The 20,381-nt window shown below is 36.0% G+C and overlaps 1 protein-coding gene across 3 annotated transcripts in view; it reads right to left on the bottom strand.

The window, feature by feature from the left end:
• The window catches only part of LOC123564565 (H(+)/Cl(-) exchange transporter 7-like), a 52,675-nt gene that overhangs the window by 18,273 nt on the left and 14,021 nt on the right, over nucleotides 1-20,381 (bottom strand). For all 3 annotated transcript variants that reach the window (XM_045358234.2, XM_045358235.2, XM_045358233.2), the window contains exons 7-16: nucleotides 19,660-19,818; nucleotides 14,764-14,874; nucleotides 10,930-10,984; nucleotides 10,090-10,150; nucleotides 9,450-9,588; nucleotides 7,155-7,248; nucleotides 5,512-5,681; nucleotides 2,666-2,717; nucleotides 1,999-2,126; nucleotides 1,168-1,253 (exon numbers count right to left, since the gene is read on the bottom strand). In XM_045358234.2, coding sequence (XP_045214169.2) covers nucleotides 1,168-1,253; nucleotides 1,999-2,126; nucleotides 2,666-2,717; nucleotides 5,512-5,681; nucleotides 7,155-7,248; nucleotides 9,450-9,588; nucleotides 10,090-10,150; nucleotides 10,930-10,984; nucleotides 14,764-14,874; nucleotides 19,660-19,818 — 1,055 coding nt within the window. The remainder of the gene's footprint in view (nucleotides 1-1,167; nucleotides 1,254-1,998; nucleotides 2,127-2,665; nucleotides 2,718-5,511; nucleotides 5,682-7,154; nucleotides 7,249-9,449; nucleotides 9,589-10,089; nucleotides 10,151-10,929; nucleotides 10,985-14,763; nucleotides 14,875-19,659; nucleotides 19,819-20,381) is intronic.

Genomic DNA, 20,381 nt, shown 5'->3' with positions numbered 1-20,381 from the left:
ACATTTCAAGGGGTGAATGCGAAAGATCTCTAAATGCATATAAAGAACCACTTAAGACTTCTTTTGCATTCATCGATTTGCCAACACTAGAACAGTAAACATGGAGACTGTATTGTATATGACCACATTTCCCTTTCGGACTATAATGCACAGAGTATGAAACAGTCCAATGCAGTCATCCAGGACATTGTAAAAGGAAAAGATGACTTAATATGAACTGGTCGAGTCAGAACAAACAAAAGAGTTATTACTAGGGCAATCTTGAAGCTGTATCTCATTTAGTTCAGTTATCATACATGCAATTGACCTGTTTATATAAATTCAAATTCAGTTTAATTTCGCAGCCAGGAGTGTAAGAAATAGCTCATAATATTACGGGCACAGACTTTGACTTTTTGCGCCATAACAAGATAAAGCATTTTACTGAGACAGCTTTGACATCATCTTTTTTCCAATTTTTGAATTTGAAATGACCACTTAAAATGAAACAGACTTTGAAAACAGATGCACACATAGCTTTTAATGCAATCCCAACAGAACACATGTATACAATACGAAATAAATACAAATATGACAAAACACAAAGTATTGATAGTATTTTAAAAGTTCAGATCATGATTTTAAAGGAATCACAGAGATTTACATAATTTAAAGAACTTATAGCATAATATAATAGCAACTTTGCTAATACCACTTTGTATTTTTTGGGTGAATATTTAAAAATTTTAGCATGCATAAACATGCAAGCTTTCTTTAACTGAATGCACTCTCATTCATCAATCAGGCCTTTTCTCAGATGTTGAGTTGATGACACAAAATCTCTTGATTTCTTTATTTCAAAACAACTTGCCTACCTAAGTTTATTTTGTAGTCACAACTAGTTACCACAGTCATCCAAATGAATGCCTCTCATTTTATGATTTTTGAATGACAGTGCTAGATACAAAATACTTCAGTTTCAGAAGCTCCCCCTAGATCTATAACATGCAAGATGTATATCAACCACAGCAGATATCCATTTAAAGTTTCATCCAAAATGATCCAAGTTGGACGAGAAAGGGCTCAAACTAAAAACCCTAGGTTTCACTGTCCAGTGACTTCCCACCTGATCATAGATCAGCTTCAAACTTGAAATAATTATTATTTCAAATAAAAAAATAGTTTTACCTTGCTGAAATGTTTGAAGAAAGGACTGGTGGTTCCCAGCCTAACAGCGGAACTCCTTGAAGATGTATGTGCATGTCATATATACCCTGAAACAATTTCAAAGTCTATATGTAAAATATATTTAACTGATAAAGTTTCTTAGATCTTTTATAGATATATAAATGTCTTACTTATATCTTCAGATAAATCTACACAAAGTCTAGTTAATACATGTCTATATCATTTTGATTTTCTCAGTTCACCACCTACAAAACCTTTAACTTTCAGAAGTAAATTTGTCATTTCTAATAATTAAAGCCCAAGTTACAAAACTGAGGAATTAACAATTTAGTCTGCAACTTTGTAAACTCTAGCAAGGTCTGTAAGGTGGTAAAATTGTAAATTTTAGTAGTCTTATTTGTGAAATTTTCTTTTATTCATCAATTGTGGTTCCACATTTTATCAAATGATCAAATTAGATTAGAAATTATCATTTTCAAAAACAAAAAAAATGGGCAACAAATGTAGCTTAGGTATTTTGATTGGTGACTTAAATTTACAACAGTATCATTCCCCATTTAAAAAATTCTTTATCACACAAGAAATAAAGGTGCATGAAGAAATAAAGGGAATTTATACATTTTGAGGATATGTAAAATATGCCTAAACTGCCTGACATTTAGAAAAGAAAATTCTCTTTGTAAAATAACTGTTTACTTGAGGTCTGTGGTTTTCTATCTCATAATCATTCTAAAATAAGATAAGAAGTGTATGTCAAAAAGAGTAGGAAATTATCACAACAATATTGTATAACATTTCACAATATTTCAATATTTACTGAAAATTACAAACCTCATTAAAAAGATCACCAATCCACTTTGAGACCATGAGTACCACCATCACAGGTAGACCAAATGTTATATTTCCTGTAGCTTCTATAATTATCACAGTCAGACTTATCGTCATCCGAACTATGCCTCCTGTAAAACACACAGATACAAGTATGTCTATGTATACCACTAGTATATCCTGTTTCCGATGACCATTCCCACACATAAATATCATATGGTTCCTTTGTGGTTGTTGTTGTGTACGAAGTCATATGACAACTAATAAGCAATAGGGGTTTATGGAGACCTTAAGACTACACCAAGCATTATTTCAGACATAGACGGAAAGTAGAACCACCAACCTTCCACAAACCAATCTGATGGTTTCCTCTCTAGAAAGAATTCAGTTCTCTCAGGTAACCTCAACTCTACTCTGGTGACAGATTAAGCCAGTGAAAATGTTTACATAACCATGCAGGATTCTCATTCCATGGTCTCTTGACAAATGTCCTCTATCTAACTAATGATTCTTGCATTTTTTAGCCTTTTACAATAAAAATCAAAGAAGGGAATACCTTTGTATAAATTTATCTTAAAAGGAGCTGTGGTTATCCTAAACTTTATACAAAATAAGGACAGAGAACTTTATAACAGTAGTGCTGCTGGTAAATATTTTATTCAAATCTTACCGAGCTGTGCTGCAGCTCCTATCAGGGCATACTTTCCAGAATCTAACCATACCTGAAAACAATAGGTAATATATTAGTGACAGTAACTCAAATGTTTTTTTTCTGATTAATTTATCTAACACATGCATAGATCTTAGTTTTTGTACTTGGATACACTGAAATTTTAATACGTGTACATACCACTAAGCAATCAAATACATTTAATATCTAGCATGATCATTCATGCAGAAAACAAGAGCTTTGAAATTCATAAACTGATGTATGTTCCCTGAATATATCCTGGACACAGAATGTACAACAGTATTTGCTTACAGGACTGGAATATAACCTTACAATATATAACTGGGGTAATATGACTGCATTTACTGATCACATGAAAAAGAAATTGCTGGGTGTTGATATTTGCAACAAGAGTGCCAGAATGTCACACTACACGCCCGTCACAGCAAATTAGCAAATAGCACCTGTATTTGCAAATAGAATTTTATTTTTTTTATTTTTCGCATGAAGAAGAAATGCTCCAGATAAAGTTTTCATTTTTGTATCCTTTGACCTCTAAGTGTGACCTTAACCTTAGACCTAGGGACCTGGTTCTTCAGCAGGACCCTCCGACTCATGATGGTGAACAATTGTGCAAAGTAACATCAAAATCCCTCCATGCATGAAGAAGATATGCTCTGGACAAAGTCATTATTCAATTTGACCTTAGACCTCTAAGTGTGATCTTGACCTTAGACCTAGGGACCTGGTTCTTGTGCAAGACACTCCGTCTCATGATGGTGAACAACTGTGCCAAGTTTGATCAAAATCCCTCCATGCATGAAGAAGACATGCTCCGGACAAAGTCTGTGGACGTTGCCTGCCCGCATGCCAGGGGCGTTCCCATAATACATCCCGTTTTTTAAACGGGCGTATAAAAAGGCGGGATCGCATTTATTAGGGGCATACAGTAGTACAGTATATCCTAATAATATACCACTGTATACAGTAATACTGGTATATAAGCAATATGAAAATGTATTTTATTGCAAATAGAAGGGAGTTGCATTTATAAGGAAAATAGGGAGCATTTGTTCTGGGTTATACTAGTACATAGATGTATATGTCCTGATAATATGCAAAGGTTCTTTAATAGTACTGAAGTTTCATTGTTTGAGCAAAGTCGTTTGTAAACTGTTACCGGAGCAACATGTTTAGCAAAATAAAGCATTCTGTAAGTTTAAAAAGGCCATAAATACTAAACCAAGCATGATACATCCACGTCCTGATAATATGGACAAGTTCACTTTATAGTAAAAATTTCCATATGTTTATGGCAGATCCCTTGATAACTTTAGGAGTTATCAGGATAAGGAACAAAGAATGGGGCAGGCATAGTCACATGTACGGTCGGATGGAAGGACAATGTGTCAACTATATGTATCTTCAACACAAAATTTTAACAGGATCATAAAAAGGAAGCATTATTTATGCCCCAAGTAATTTTGATACAATAATACAATAACCCCACAGTAACAGTTTTGAAACTGGATGGATTTTCATCAATTAGCATCAATTAGGATCTAAAAGCTGCAAAGGAACTTTATATAAACGTCAACAGTTATAACCAGGGCTTCGGAAATTTGACGGTTTGTCGGTTTAAGACCATTTTTGACTTTTCAGACCGATTCGTGAAGTAAAAAAACGAAAAAAATCGGTCCCATAAAAATGGAGAAAAGTATAAATTTCGGTCTGATATCTTAATTCACGATCACCTGCCAAGTAGGAAATTGTTGGTCGCACCTTCAGATAATCAATAAACGTGTCAATCGGTCTGATTGTCACTTTGATAATCGGTCCGTAATTAGCACGTGACGCAATCAGTGCTCGCACGGCACATCCTTTAATGTTTGGAGACAGCCGACTGCAGTGTATTAAACATTTTTGACTGGTTTCCTAACGTTTCTGACTGGATCCAAATCATTTCGACGGGGATCCACTTCTTTTATTTAGAATCCGACGGATGGTTTATTTCAAAAGGCTATGTTTGATCACGGTAACAAACAAATGGTCGCTGCATTTAGTCAAAGAGCTAAAATTGTACATTATAGGTCTTTGATTTAATGAGACATCACACGGAAAACCGATAAAAATAATTTTTATAATTACTTGATTTGAAAAAATTACATAATTCATTTGTTGGGGCTCCAGTTGAAACAAATGCAGAAAATCGTCTTTGCAACCCGACTGTACAAAAAAAAAAAAAATAGACGGGCAACCACGAATGGTAAAGAAAACCGGAGTGGCACTGTTTATCAAATCGGTCTTTTAAAAAACATTTCAAATATATTTTTGGTACTATACATGCGGGAAATTCGATCTCAGCGTTCAAATAACGTACACATTCGGTCCGCGGCAGAGTATTCTTTAAATACTGAGGCTGTTTAGCAGAGAATATGTGTCGTGTAACTCACTTTGACGCACTGTATTTTATAGAATTCCGTCAAAGAATGAGGAAACATCACAAAGTATCTGCTGTGTATACGGTATCAAAGTCACGTGCGTTGGCTTTTAGACTAGTTACGCACACGGTGTCAATGCCTCGTATTATCTTGGAAAAACATCGAAATTTAAAAAAAGTAACGATCACACATAACACTGAATAACTGTCTTCATTGTATCGTAACGCGCGGTGACTGGTAACTCAGTTTAAATGCATGACATGCTTATTTCTTTACCCTATCACGTTTTACAAAATATGTAATATTGGGAATGCGGTGGGTGGTGTAGCGCCGATGTCAGGATTTTCGTTTCGGACCGATTGAGTTATCAAAATTTCCGGAGCCCTGGAACTTATAACTACTTACAGCATTAGGAAACATCAGCTGTAGACACTGGCCAAACAGTCGTCCCCATGCTGCACCAACCAGTAAACTTGGTATGAACAACCCGCTTGGTATGGACAGTCCATAGGTCCAACATGCCAGCAAGAAGAAAGTCAGACAGTACAACACCAGGGTCCATACACTGTAGGTACCTGTAATCATTGTACTACATTTAATGAATAACACATGATATAGAATGAAGACAAAAATATGCTTAGAGGTAATATATATTATTCTTATAAACTGTATGATGATCAGACTTATGCCTTGTACGAATAATTAAAGATATTTTGGAAATTCAAAATGATAATACTACCACAACTGGCAACCTAAATATAACGTAAAGACAAGAGGGTCATGATGACCCTGAATCGCTCAACTGAGTATATTGAACCACATGTTTAAAATGGAAAACTGATGCTAAAATATTAGAAAGTAGATCAGTAGGTCACATTTATGGTCCCTGAAAGACAGTTTAAAGATTGGTGTGCAAAACTGTACATGTCATCCAAATTTCAAGGCTGGATCTTAAACTAGAGTGGTCACACATCAAGATGAATATTCAGACCAACTTTCATACATATCCCATGAAAAATATCGCCTCTAGAGAGGTCACAAGGTTTTTCTATTATTTGACCTACTGACCTAGTTTTTGAGGGCAGTTGACCCAGTTTCGAACCTGAACTAGGTATCATCAAAGAGAACATTCTGACCAATTTTCATGAAGATCCATTGAAAAGTATGGACTCTAGAGAGGTCACAAGGTTTTTCTATTTTTAGACCTACTGACCTAGTTTTATTACCGCACGTGACCCAGTTTCGAACCTGACCTAGATATCATCAAGGTGAACATTATGACCAATTTTCATGAAGATCCATTGACAAATATGGCCTCTAGGGAGGTCAAAAGGTTTTTTCATTATTTGACCTACTGACCTAGTTTTTGGCCGCATGTGACCCAGTTTCAAATTTGACCTAGATATCATCAAGGTGAACATTCTGACCAATTTTCATGAAGATCCATTGAAAAATATGGCCTCTAGGGAGGTCACAAGGTTTTTCTATTATTTGACCTACTAACCTAGTTTTTGACTGCACGTGACCCAGTTTCAAACTTGACCTACATATCATCAAGTTGAACATTCTGACCTATCTTCATAAAGATCCCATGAAAAATGTGACCTCTAGAGTGGTCACAAGCAAAAGTTTACGCACGGACGACGGCCGCTGTGCGATCACAAAAGCTCACCTTGTCACTTTGTGACTGGTGAGCTAAAAAATGTTATAGATTATATAGATCAAACTGCAGGCTGGATTCTCATATACTTCAAAAAATTTAATAAACAAATAACAATAACCCTTGAGTTTACATTTGAATTAAAGATCTACAAAATCTATATATTTTGATGTAAGAACAGAGACCAAAGTCTTACTAACAGTTAAAACAACAAATTCACATCTCATTTATCAAAGAAGATACTTGATGCACTTTTAAGTGTCAAAGTGTTTGACAAACAGATTAGTGTGACACATGATTTCAGGTCAAAAATAGGCAACTGGGACTCTGCTGTTCCTTTCTTTGATTGAATCGAGTTTGTATAAACTAGTACAAACCTGTTACTCACCTTCAGCATCATGGAACAAATGTTTAACACCTTCTTCTGGTGTTTGGAAAAACAACCATGCAGTAGAACTGTACTGACCAGCAGTACAGAAAAACTGAAAAAAAATCATAAACATATCAGTACTTGGACGACCCTGCCAAGCCAAAACATTTTTCAGTGTTTAACACTCAAGCACTGTTGAAGAAAATGGGGTCAAACTCATAGATAGATTGGGTTTAAATGTTGGTGGATTGAGCTGAATGACTTATTTTAATGTTAAGGGGCCAAAATCATAAACAAGAGGGTCATGATGACCCTGGATAGCTCACCTGAATAATATGAGCTACATGTTTCAAATGTCAAACTGATGATAAAATATTAAGAAAGTCAGCAGGTCACATTCATGGTCAATGAAATTCAGTTTTACGATTTGTGTGCAAAACTGTGTAAGTCATCAATATTTCAAGGCTGTATCTTAAAAAACAAGAAAGTAGGTCAGTAGGTCACAATCAAGTGACATCATATTACTTGGGGGTCATCAGGTAATTATAATTAAATAGTCTTGGAAATAGGATCAGATGATTTTTTTAGTATTTTTCTATATAACTCACATAATAACTAAGTGACCCCAGGGCGGGGCCTCTTTTAACCCCAGGGGCATAATTTGAACAATTTTGGTAGAGGACTACTAGACAATGCACCATACCAAATACCAAAAGCCTAGATCATATGGTTTCTGACAAGAAGATTTTTAAAGCTTTTTCCTATATAAGTCTATATAAAACATGGGACCCCCAGGGCAGGGCCTCTTTTCACCCCAGGGGTACAATTTGAACAATTTTGGTTGATGACCATAAGACAATGCTATATACCAAATATCAAAGGTCTAAGAGTTGTGGTTTCAAACAAGAAGATTTTTAAACTTTTTTTCCTATGTAAGTCTATGTAAAATTTGCGACCCTCGGGGCAGGGCCATATTTGACCCTAGGGGGATAATTTGAACAATCTTGGTAGAGGACCAATAGATGATGCTAGATATAAAGTATCAAAGCCCTAGGGGGATAATTTGAACAATTTTGGTAGAGGACCACTAGATGATGCTACACAAGTTTTTCCTTTCGGTTGCCATGGCAACCAGAGTTCTGCATGGAATTCAATTCTTTGAATAATTTTGTAAGGGGGCCACCCAAGGATCATTCCTGTGAAGTTTGGTGTAATTCTGCCCAGTGGTTTTCAAGAAGAAGATTTTTTTAGGAAATGTTGACGGACGGACGCCGCACGACGGACGCCGGATACTGAGCGGTCACAATAGCTCACCATGAGCCTTTGGCTCAGGTGAGCTAAAAACATACTTCTATGACTACTCCCTAACATAAAGATTTCTGCTTCTCATAAGCTGATTCATATATACTCTGGTTCTATGGCCACGAAAAGAATACAACTATCAAATTTCCCTTTCAATAATGACCTTTACTTAGCCTAGTCCATCAACTTTAACATAAGTTGTCTAATGACAGCGCACATGACTATGTGAAGCTCTTCCATTTAAAACTAGCTTACATACTAAAATTTTAACAAAATTTTCTTAGTCGAAAAAGGGGCATAATTTCCTAAAATGTAAACTAGAGATATATAACTTGCCCTGAGAGGTCATCTCAAGATGCCAAAGACCTGTGTGAAGTTAGATAGCATTTGGCCATGTAGTTTTTGAGAAACCTGCTTATATGCAACACTTCAAGCAAAATTCTAAGTTAAAAAGAGGCATAATTTTGACAAAATGAAAACTAGAGTTATGTACATTGTCTTGGAAGGTCATCTCATAATGCTAAAGACATGCATGAAGTTTGAAAGCATTTGACCAAGTAGTTTCTGAGAACCCAGCTTACATGTAAAACTTTAACCTGAACTTTTGTGATGCAGATGTAAACACCAAAACTGACGAAAAGGTGATTACAAAAGATCTACTATTTGTAAAATTTAAAATTTCATCAACACTCTTTCATATATTTATCTGTTTTTCACTGAGCAGTACATGGTGTGAAGCCTTACTCTAACAACATAAAATCAATTTTAAGCAGTCACTAAAACGAACATTCTGCATCTTGTACTGATATTAACAGTCTACTAAACAAGTACAAGTACCTTTACAGGGTATGTTGACAGCTTATTAACAGTCTACTGAACTAGGACAAGTACCTTTACAGGGTATGTTGCCGGCTTATTAACATGAATATTCTGCATCTTGCACTGACAAAGTTACCATTATGGTACAAAATATGTACTTCAATTAACAGTCTACTAAACAAGGACAAGTACCTTTACAGGATATGTTGCTGGCTCAGCTCTCATTGGCTGACAGTCATTCCATGCCAGAATGACAATGAAGGACACTGTCCCAGAGATCATTGCAACCATCATCACTTCAATCACACGTAAAAATTTGAAATGAATATATCTGAAAAAGTACCAGCAAAACTCTGCATTACATAGCAATAAGAAGGAATGAGACAGTCACAGCTTAGATCTGATCCAGTTAATTATGCAACACTTTAAATCTTGCAGGTATACACTGTGGAAAAATGGTAAATTTGAAATGAGATTCTTGACAGACCCCTATAAATTTCAATTGAAAATCTTGTATATCAGTTTTGGTATTTTTTCTGGGTACCAAAATAACAAAGTTATCATTTCCTTTTTTACAAGAATCCCAGATATTTTCAGCATGTTATCTAACTGGATATCAGTTTCAGTGCTTTGGCAGATGACAGATTGAAGTACCAGCCTTGAAATTCAGGAATAAAAGCTTTGCCACAAAAGTTTGGAACAGCAACACGTGTATCATTAAAACTAATAGACAGAAACTTCAAAATTACATTGCCTTTTACTTCAGTTAGATGTAAAATGACCATCAACTTTCTAAATTGTGAGCGATATTTAATAAAGGAATACAACATACCTGTTTCTAAACAAAGACAATTTATAGTTTATATGATTGAACAAGGCACCAAGAATGCCACCTGAAATTAAGAAAATATTAATAATTTTCATTTCCATTTTCAGCCAATATAACTAGCACTGCTTATTCTGTTACTACGAGAATATAATAATCTGTCACTTGCTGCAGATGAAGATGGGAATATCCAGTTTCAGGGTAACCGTCTGGGTGGTAATGAGGCTTTGCTGAGTTACTGCCACAACAGTTACCTGAGAGCCAGATATCCCATCTGCATCAACAACCAGTGCCACATTATTATTTTGCATACAGTATTAAACCAAATTATGGAAAAAATCAAGCAAAATGAAAGACTTTCTTTGTAGCACTCTTTCTTTCAACAGCTTATTTAAACAAAATGCTGGAAATTAACTTCTGTAAACAGAAATGATGTCAAGATGTTTCAATGACACAGAACAACAGAGTTCTGATTAAGTTTTATTGTTTGTAGTATAATGTTATGCTTTTTTTTTTCTGTAAAATAGCATATCTTGAATTAAATACTACAAAGAAGGAACTGAGGTATTTGAATTTTATCACCTTTCAGATAAACAATACATAATCAATGCACAAATCCCAAGTTGTCATGAACAGCACAAGTCATTTGGCACAATGTGTGCCAGACGGGTTTTGCCAGTATAAGTAAAATCACCAGAAACCAGTCCAGTGTGCAAGAAAATTACTATTTTTACTTAAGTGGTTTTAGAACTTATTATCCCAAATTGTGATTTTTATTTTTTCTATAGAAATCAAAGATATTACCATTATCTAAAATCAAATACTTACAAATATGTACATTCTTACCTATAACACCCATAATAATGAACATAAATATTTCAACTCCACCATAGCTTGTTTGCTAAAATGTTTAAAAAAAGGCATAATGTCAGTAATTACTAATGTTAACTATGTGATATTTCAAATTCTTCCAAAGCAAAGTTGTCTTGTTCTAGTAAATTGCAAGCAATCAATTCTTGAAAAAAGGCAATTATGAATTTTGGTTTTCCATTTAATAACAGAATAGCCATCAATTTTTTGATAAAATCTTGAATCCACCTCCTGAAATGTATAGCAAACCTATCAACTTAAAATCTTATTTCAGTAGCAAATTTTTCCTTCAAATTTGTTCAGCTATTTACTTTTAACCTGGTAAGTACATCAGATGGTAAAAAGGGAAAGGACATTGCTGTGGATAAGGATAAAAGCTTTTCAAATGATTCCAACCCAGGCAAGGCCACCATTCATTCTGCATATAATTCCAACCCAGGCAAAGCCAGCACTCATTCTGCATATGATACCGACACAGGAAAGGTCAGCATTCACTATGCAAATGATTCAGACCCAGGCAAGGCCAGCACACATTCTGCATACAATTCAGCCAAAGGCAAGGCCAGCACTCATTCTGCAGATGATTCAGACCCAAACAAGGCCAGCACACATTCTGCATACGATTCAGCCAAAGACAAGGCCAGCACTCATTCTGCAGATGATTCAGACCCAGACAAGGCCAGCACTTATTTTGCAGATGATTCAGCCAAAGGCAAGGCCAGCACTCATTCTGCAAATGATACCGACACAGGCAAGGTCAGCATTCACTCTGCAGATGATTCAGACCCAGGCAAGGCCAGTACACATTCTGCATATGATTCAGCCAAAGGCAAGGCCAGCACTCATTCTGCAGATGATTCAGACCCAGACAAGGCCAGCACTTATTTTGCAGATGATTCAGCCAAAGGTAAGGCCAGTACCCATTCTGCAAATGATACCGACACAGGCAAGGACAGCATTCACTCTGCAAAAGATTAAGACCCTGGCAAGGCCACTACTCATTCTGCATATTATTCAGCCAAAGGCAAGGCCAGCACTCATTTTGCAAATGATTTAGACCCAGGCAAGAACAGCATTAATACTGCAGGTGATTTGGACAAAGAGAAGGCCAGTACTCATTTTGCAAATGATTCAGACCCAGGCATGGCAAGCACTCACTTTGCAGATGATTCAGACCCTGGCAAGGCCAGCACTCACTTTGCAGATGATTGAGACCCAGGCAAGGTCAGCACTCATTTTGCAAATGATTCAGACAAGGCAGTGTCAGGACTAATTCAGCAGATGATTCAGACTCAGGCAAGGCCAGCACTAATTCTGAAGACTTCACAGTAATGTTACAATGTTTATGTGCTTACATAGAGAAACTCAAACAGAACAAAATTATGAAATGGTCCATCCACTGGACATCACTGTCCAAAGAATTCTTTCAAATGAAACCAAATGTCCTAACCCTTAGAACTATGAACCCTTCATAACTTCATTTCCCATGTATATTGGGGACCAAGTGTTAATCAAAGGCCTGAATGGCCTGAGTCGGCTGATGATTGATGTACGGACAGTATAGTCTACCAGTTTCAGTTTGTTTTTAGTTTTTTTCTTAAAATTTCATAACACAGCTCGATATTTACCCAAAATATTATAAACGGATACGATTACACTTTTCTCCAGTTTAAACAATATATTTTACAAATTGTGATGATACGAAGACATTTAGCAGCAATTGGCAGTATCTGACATTGAAGTTTACGGTTAAATTACCTCTTATTTAAATCTTTTCATAAAAAAATTGTTTCATTTCGCCAAACATAGACGATCTACTTTCGATTTCAAAAACTACAAGAAAATACAATTTAATGTTTCGCCGATTTGTTTATTTCTCGAAAAAATAAGAATTAAAATCATTTTTAATATCAGTAGTAACTAAACAAACCAGTACGAGCTTCTTCTTCCGATTATTTATCCGTTTACTGACTGCAAAATTCAACCCACGCAAAGTTTATAGAAATCATACGATGCGTGTTTACGTTCAATGTGGGAGAATTAAGGCTGATCGGTTATGTTACCTAACGCATCCAGACGATTCAGATTTTGTTTTTAAAAAAGCATTGTGTGCGTTTCTGTAATTTTATATACGTTTTTATACGCTTAGAAATTATTAGACATGCGTATTTGCATTATTTCTATACGTAATTTACGCTAATACGCATCTTATCTGGAGCCCTGCTGGAACTATTTTTTGTCTTTCGCTGGATGTTACCCAAGCTTTGTAAGCCTGCGCAATTCTTAAAATGCACATTTATGCTTAATGAGTTACATTCGAGAATTGCACAATTACAAGTCATAAATATGACAGATTACATCGCATATTGGTCATAGCAAAGGGAATTGACACAACTTAACTTCATTCATGCAGTGAACTGTTTGAAGTTTGAGAAATCTAATGGAACTACATCCCTTCACTGTGTTATTTGGTCCATTTAGAGAATCATTGGATAGCAAGGACTCGTCAAAAGGCTTTCAGCCTTTAGCCGACTCAAAAATTGAACTGATATTATCTTAAAATAACTGAGACATTTAAGACATACTAAGATATATGAGTGACAGGCAAATCTCTATAAGCCCTAACACCCATATTAAAGGCACTCGCTACAGTTTTTCCGGACGGGTCGATATTTACCCCAACACCGTGCCAATTTGTAATCGATGTAGCTCACTGTAGTGTTGGTGCGGTCTTCTGCGCATGCCCGGAAGTGATTATCTAATGTCGCGTACGGCAAAAATTCGCAAATTATTGTATGTTCGCATGCATTTAATGTACAAAATGTATAATATACGGACTAAAGGTTAGGGTAAGTATCACCATGGTTACAAAATATATACATTTAAAGTACTTTTAGTACAAATTGCTTCAATCCAACATATACTGGAGTCTGTTATTTATACCAGCGCTCCAACTCTGCATTAAGTCACAGCTGTTTCTAATCCCGTACCGTACATTCGTAAACTATAGGTTTTGTTAAAAAAAAGGCGGAAACTTTCATCGTTCTATGCCATCAAAATGCTTCAGAAACACCTTAAAATCCGCTTATTTAGAAATCTGCCTTTTGATAATTTTATATATATATTTCTAAGTCATTTGCTCAAACACTGAAAGAATATTTCGTACCAACCTGTGTTGTATAAATGCCCGCCACACCCCACCTCGTTGTAATTTGATTTAAGCGAAATCTAATATGGTAACCTAACAATTTTCTTTTTGTTTTAGATTAGGTAGACATAACCAAAGGTATGTGCAGATTTTGATTAAATTCTATTATGTGAAACTCGATAAAATAGCAAAAGTACCAACTTAAAACTGACAAAAATATGCAAAAATAGCCCTTGGGTCTGCTGAACAAGTATTCCTTTCTTTACAAAATCATGTTCTTTTGATTTCTCTGAGCATGTTTCAAATAGATATATTGTTTTCCATTATAAAAATGCTTAGATAATCAAATTTATGCTGTTTATTGTACTTTACTGAAATTTATTTTAGGATTACAGAAATTTTGAAAAATGTTTAAAATAGCACCATATCTAGGGGCAAATTAAACTGAAACAAAGCTGGTGACCTAGCATTTCTATTTCATTTTTCAATACATCATAACATGATCTTTTAATACAAAACATTTCATTAAAATCTATTATTGAGAAAAAAAAACGAAACTGTAGCAAGCGTCCTTATGCAAGGCACAACAAAATAATAATCTGTATTATCAAGGATTATAAAACCATTCTAAATTTCACCTATTTATCTCAAAAATGCCTTACATTGAATTTCCCAAAGTTGAATAGACCAGGAGAGGACAGATCCAAACAGTTGCCATTCCTACAGCTCGCTACGATGTTCAATGTCACTGTGGACAACATTGATGCAAAGAACTGAAAGCAACAAGTACATGAAGTATTGCCATGAAATATAAAGTCCACTACTGGAAGGTGATAATTATCTCAACTGCAGAATTACCTAATGATCTGTTAATGATGTATATACAATATTGTGCTACATATATTATAACAAACAATGTTTGGAGTAGAATTTTCATATATGCAGTAACAGTTGTTGATTGCTTAAAACATTAATAAATAAAAAGGTACCTTTAAACATTTCATTTTTAACTTGGTTGGAAACTAAGGGAAGAAATCTAATGAAATACTTCATCACATTAAAGGGAAGTAAATCTGAAGAAAATATAACAATAACTCCATTTTAATTGGGTTCATATAAGCTTGATATGTTGAATACAGGGTTCTCGCCAGGCTATTATCGCCTGTCGCGCGCGACATGCCTTCAGACTTTGAGTTGTATATTCACGGGTACTAAACAGTGCCTGCGGTACTGACTGTGCCGACGAGGATTGAAGGCACTTCGCTTCCTGTACCGCAGGTACTTCGTCAATGTTTACAAAACGAGCGAGATCGGTGAGTGATTTTTGTCATTTTTGTCATTTTGTTACTGCATGGAGTATTTTTTCAAAAATCGGGGAATGTAGCGGGGTGTAGATGTATCTTATCTACATATCCATGCTAAAATTTGTGGCAAATGATCAATTTCCTAGAAACGTAAGGACAAATAAGTTGAGAATGAAACGTGATTTTTTCACATCAGTGACTGTTTACACTCGATTTCTTTTCGCTGACCCAAACGATGTCGTCTCTGCCGTCGTAAATTATATTTATAAATGACATGTGAGTTGCTAAAACATAAAATGTGTCCAGAAAATTCCGAATTTGAACGTTATGCCACTTTTGGAAAAGTGCCGCAGGCATTTTGACGATGCCGCAGCCCCTTCGAGGTGCCGCAGGCACTTTCAGAAAGTATCGGGACATAAATTTGGCCGAAACTAGACAGATGGAAGAACAGAGAAACAACATTTCCTTCAAGAAAACGAAAAGAAAAAGGGGTGTTGAATAGTATGCAGTGGAATGCAAGTCAACTGAAGTCAGGTACCTTCATATTGCCGCATTTCAGAAAGCGGTCCGCAGAATAAAAACCCTATGCTGCTCGGTATGTTGTTGCTGTTTTTTTTCAAAGTTTTGTTTGCAGGGAATAAAATAGGGTTTTACGTACATGTAAAAACTATTAAAATTCTCCCGTTTGATCGTTTATGAGCTATACTTATTAAATTCTCATTTTTTCTGAAAACATTTTTAAAATATTTTTTTTTTGTAGATATACTTAATATTTCCAGGAAACGTTAGGCTATTAAAATAACTACAGAAAATTTCAAACATCGATATAGTTTCTGATTTTATACCGTAATAACTGTCTAGCTAGTAAATGTCAGCTGTCCACAATGGGCTCTTACACAAATGGTATCGAGATTATAATGTGAATCATCGCAATAATATTTACAGGAAACTTCTGACTATTGAGACTCTTATTAGAAAACTTCGCTTTATCATGATAATTTCTTGAAGTATTCTGACAGCTACCTACCTATCTCGTGGCAGAGGTTATAATGCAGTAATCTGGTCAAAAATGTGCTTCCGTGGTGTAGGTGTAGTCGAAAGAAGTCCCTAATAAATAGATCTTAAGTTTTCTATTTTTCGCGCATTTTCGCATAAATCGGGAGCCAAATGGGCATCATTCCACTCGTGGAATTAATTTTACATAAAATAGGACATTTTTCATGCTAATATTCGCTTGTTTTCGAGTTGTTTTACGTGAAAATGAAAGTAGGGTTTTTATTCTGCGGACCGCTTTCTGAAATGCGACAATATGAGGGTACCTGACTCCAGTTGACTTGCATTCCACTGCATACTATTCCACACCCGTTTTTCTTTTCGTTTTCTTGAAGGAAATGTTGTTTCTCTGTTCTTCCATTTGTCTGTTTGTCTAGTTTCGGCCAAATTTATGTCCCGATACTTTTTGAAAGTGCCTGCGGCACCTCGAAGGGGCTACGGCATCGTCAAAATGCCTGCGGCACTTTTCCAAAAGTGGCATAACGTTCAAATTCGGAATTTTCTGGACACATTTTATGTTTTAGCAACTCACATGTCATTTATAAATATAATTTACGACGGCAGAGACGACATCGTTTGGGTCAGCGAAAAGAAATCGAGTGTAAACAGTCACTGATGTGAAAAAATCACGTTTCATTCTCAACTTATTTGTCCTTACGTTTCTAGGAAATTGATCATTTGCCACAAATTTTAGCATGGATATGTAGATAAGATACATCTACACCCCGCTACATTCCCCGATTTTTGAAAAAATACTCCATGCAGTAACAAAATGACAAAATGACAAAAATCACTCGCCGACCTCGCTCGTTTTGTAAACATTGACGAAGTACCTGCGGTACAGGAAGCGAGGTGCCTTCAATCCTCGTCGGCACAGTCAGTACCGCAGGCACTGTTTAGTACCCGTGATATTTGACATCCCTTATTTCCCCCGTCATCCCTTAATTGCCGAAGCGACATGTCATAAAATCATCCCAATAAACACCAGCGTATTCGAAAAGCTTCCACGTGCTACCCGATAGTTTAGGTAAAGCGATGCGAGTTAAGATAACCGATAAACCAATGACAGCTTCCTATATGTGGAACGTGTGACGTAAATTTGATCGTAGCTCCGCCTTTAAATCCTTTGACAGGCGGCATCTTGGGACGTGTACATGAAAGTGACTGTTTTCGCAAGTTTTAAGATTATACATATCATTAGATATAATGACAGATGATTCTGCAATTATCGTCCGAATGTTTTTCGCAATCAAGGAAAGACAATGTAAGGAATTAAGTCAAAAATTGTGCAACACGGTAAAATGCTTTTGAACAATTATCGCCGTAATATTAATGTTTTTCACATGTATGAAATGTGTTTTCTCGGGCGGAATATCGAAAAGACAATGCAAGAATTAATGTTTTCTGTCGTCACTTTCAAAATAGAACTTGTAGAGAAAAGTTTGAAATACCCTTCGTGCATTATTTCAACACGAACGGACACTTTGGTAGAACCACCGACCTTCCGTAGGCCAGCTGGATGGCTATCTCACATGAAGAATTCAACGCCCCGAGTGAGGCTCGAACCCACATCGATGAGGGGCAAGTGATTTGAAGCCAGCGACCTTAACCACTCGGCCACGGAGGCCCCGGTCACAATTTCAGAATCCCTCCCAGCCACGCCAAATGGCCATTGATCCAAAATGGAAACCAGCGTTTCCCTGGATGACAGTCTCAGATTGTGTTGTTTTACATGTATGTACAACAAACAGTTGACATTTTCAAAAACTTAAAATAGATAAGTTTTCAGCAAATAAACTCCGCAGAAATAGAAGACATAAACTTTAAAATACAAATAGATCTGTGTGCAGCGCTAAAATTGTGTTGTTTTATGTACAATAAATAGTAAATGAACATTTTTAGCAACTTAAAATTGATGAACTTTTAATTGTCATTCAGCAAATAACTCCATAGGATTTTTATGACCTAATATCTTTTCTTGTTGTACATGTAAATGATGCTTATTAATCACTGAAAATAACACTATGTTTTCCACTCTGAAATGCACCAGAATGCACCAAAAAGAGTTGTAGTAACACAAAATTTTCTGGGGTGACCCCCATACCCCCCATGCAGGAGGGGACACCCCTCCCGCACCCACCCCTTTGCTCCTCAGAAAATATCCTGCAACATGCCTTCAGAAAATCCTGGCTAGAACCCTGGAATATATATACAAAATTATTTAAATATCCATGCATTGATGTAAAAGCTACAGACAAGGCAAGAAAAAAAGACCAAAAACATTTTAAAGAGTCACAGAGTGACCTTGACCTATCAGCTAGGATCTGGGTTTTGTCATGTTCAGGGAACATTCAATTTTGTGCTGCATAATATCAAAATCATTTGATTGATGGTGATGGACCAGACAGGAGAAAAAAACCTATTGCCTTAAAGTGACATAAGCATCTATTATTGAAGATTGCTACTAAACACTGCACATTAGACATTGGTTTAACTATCTCACTTACTGATATTTACAGCATAATCATGTATTTTTTATAGACTCAATTCATCAAAAAATGGGTCCTGCAAGGTCAAGTGGAATAGCTTGGAATCACTTACCCCGCATTCCTGCAAGGTTGAGTTACTTTTGGTATTTGAGATGAAATCTTTTTACACATGTAAGTCATCTGCCCGATGTAAAAGACCCTGATGTTTCTACCCAAGTGTTCGCTATTGCCTGAATTAATACCCTGTGAGGCACTTGGGGTCTACTCCCACTAATTAAAAGTTGAAATTTGCCATACTTACACTGTGTCAGTGTTAAAAGTTAAACTAAGCAAACATCAAATACATAGGACAGGCTAGGAAAATAAACAAAAGTCCAATCTTCCCTGAAGAACTAATATATATACAGTCAAACCCATCTATAAAGACCACCCTTGGGAGAGCCAAAATGTGGTCTTTATTGGGAGGTGGTCTTTATTCACAGATTAAAACATAATGTAATTGTTAAAATGGGAATCAGCACATGTGGTCTTTAGAGCCAGGTGGTCTCTGTTCAGAGGTGGTATTTAACACAGATTGGACTGTATGTATATTTTGTTGCATACATTACAGTAGAAATTGACAAGGAAACTAAAATACCTTAAACTGTGGTTTGTTTTAAGGTAAAACCTCAGTTCATGAAATGTTAAAGCTTACAGACGTGTAAGAACTTACAATTCTCCATGTTAATGACTGGTTCCAAAAGCTGGCTCCTTCCTCCAAACTGAAGAGTACTCCCCCGACTGGTGCACCAAAAGCTGCAGAAACTCCTGCTGCAGCTCCACCAGACACAAAGTCACGTTTCTCTGTATCTGTGCGGAAATACTCAAACAACTGTGAAGTATAAATGTTAAATATAGAATTAAAAAAAGGAGGTCAATATGGCATAAGATCACTCACCAAAGTTTCAGAGCTCAAACATATTTATTTTGGGCTATAGTTTTGCTAGAGGGTCACTCAAGAAAGACTGTGTGAAAAAGACATTGTTGATTTTGACCTCCAAATCTGACCTTGACCTTAAAGCTAGAGGTATGAGCCTAAAACCTGTTGACCAAAAAGTGACCTTGACTTTTAAGCTCGAGGTCTTGGTATTAGGCATGACATATCATCTTATAAAGTGAATATTTGTGCCAAATAACATTAAAATCCCTTGATGGATGGCAGAGTTTTGGACAAAACACGAAACAGACCATGTTAATATCATGTTAACATATGACTTTCAAATAAGACTTTAACCTTTAACTTAAGGGTCTGGGAGTTGAACAAGTCATGTCATTTCATTATGTGAGAACATCTGTGCCTTGGAACATTAAAAACATTATGGACCAAACATGGAAGTAGGGATGTACTCGATGAAAGGCAGAAAAGCACTATCCTACAGTCTCCATGGCAGGTCT

This window comes from Mercenaria mercenaria, chromosome 2 (genome assembly GCF_021730395.1).
Source record: "Mercenaria mercenaria strain notata chromosome 2, MADL_Memer_1, whole genome shotgun sequence".
NCBI classification, from domain to species: domain Eukaryota; kingdom Metazoa; phylum Mollusca; class Bivalvia; order Venerida; family Veneridae; genus Mercenaria; species Mercenaria mercenaria.
Note: the sequence above shows the minus strand (reverse complement) of the source record. Positions and strands in the feature narration are given on the sequence as shown.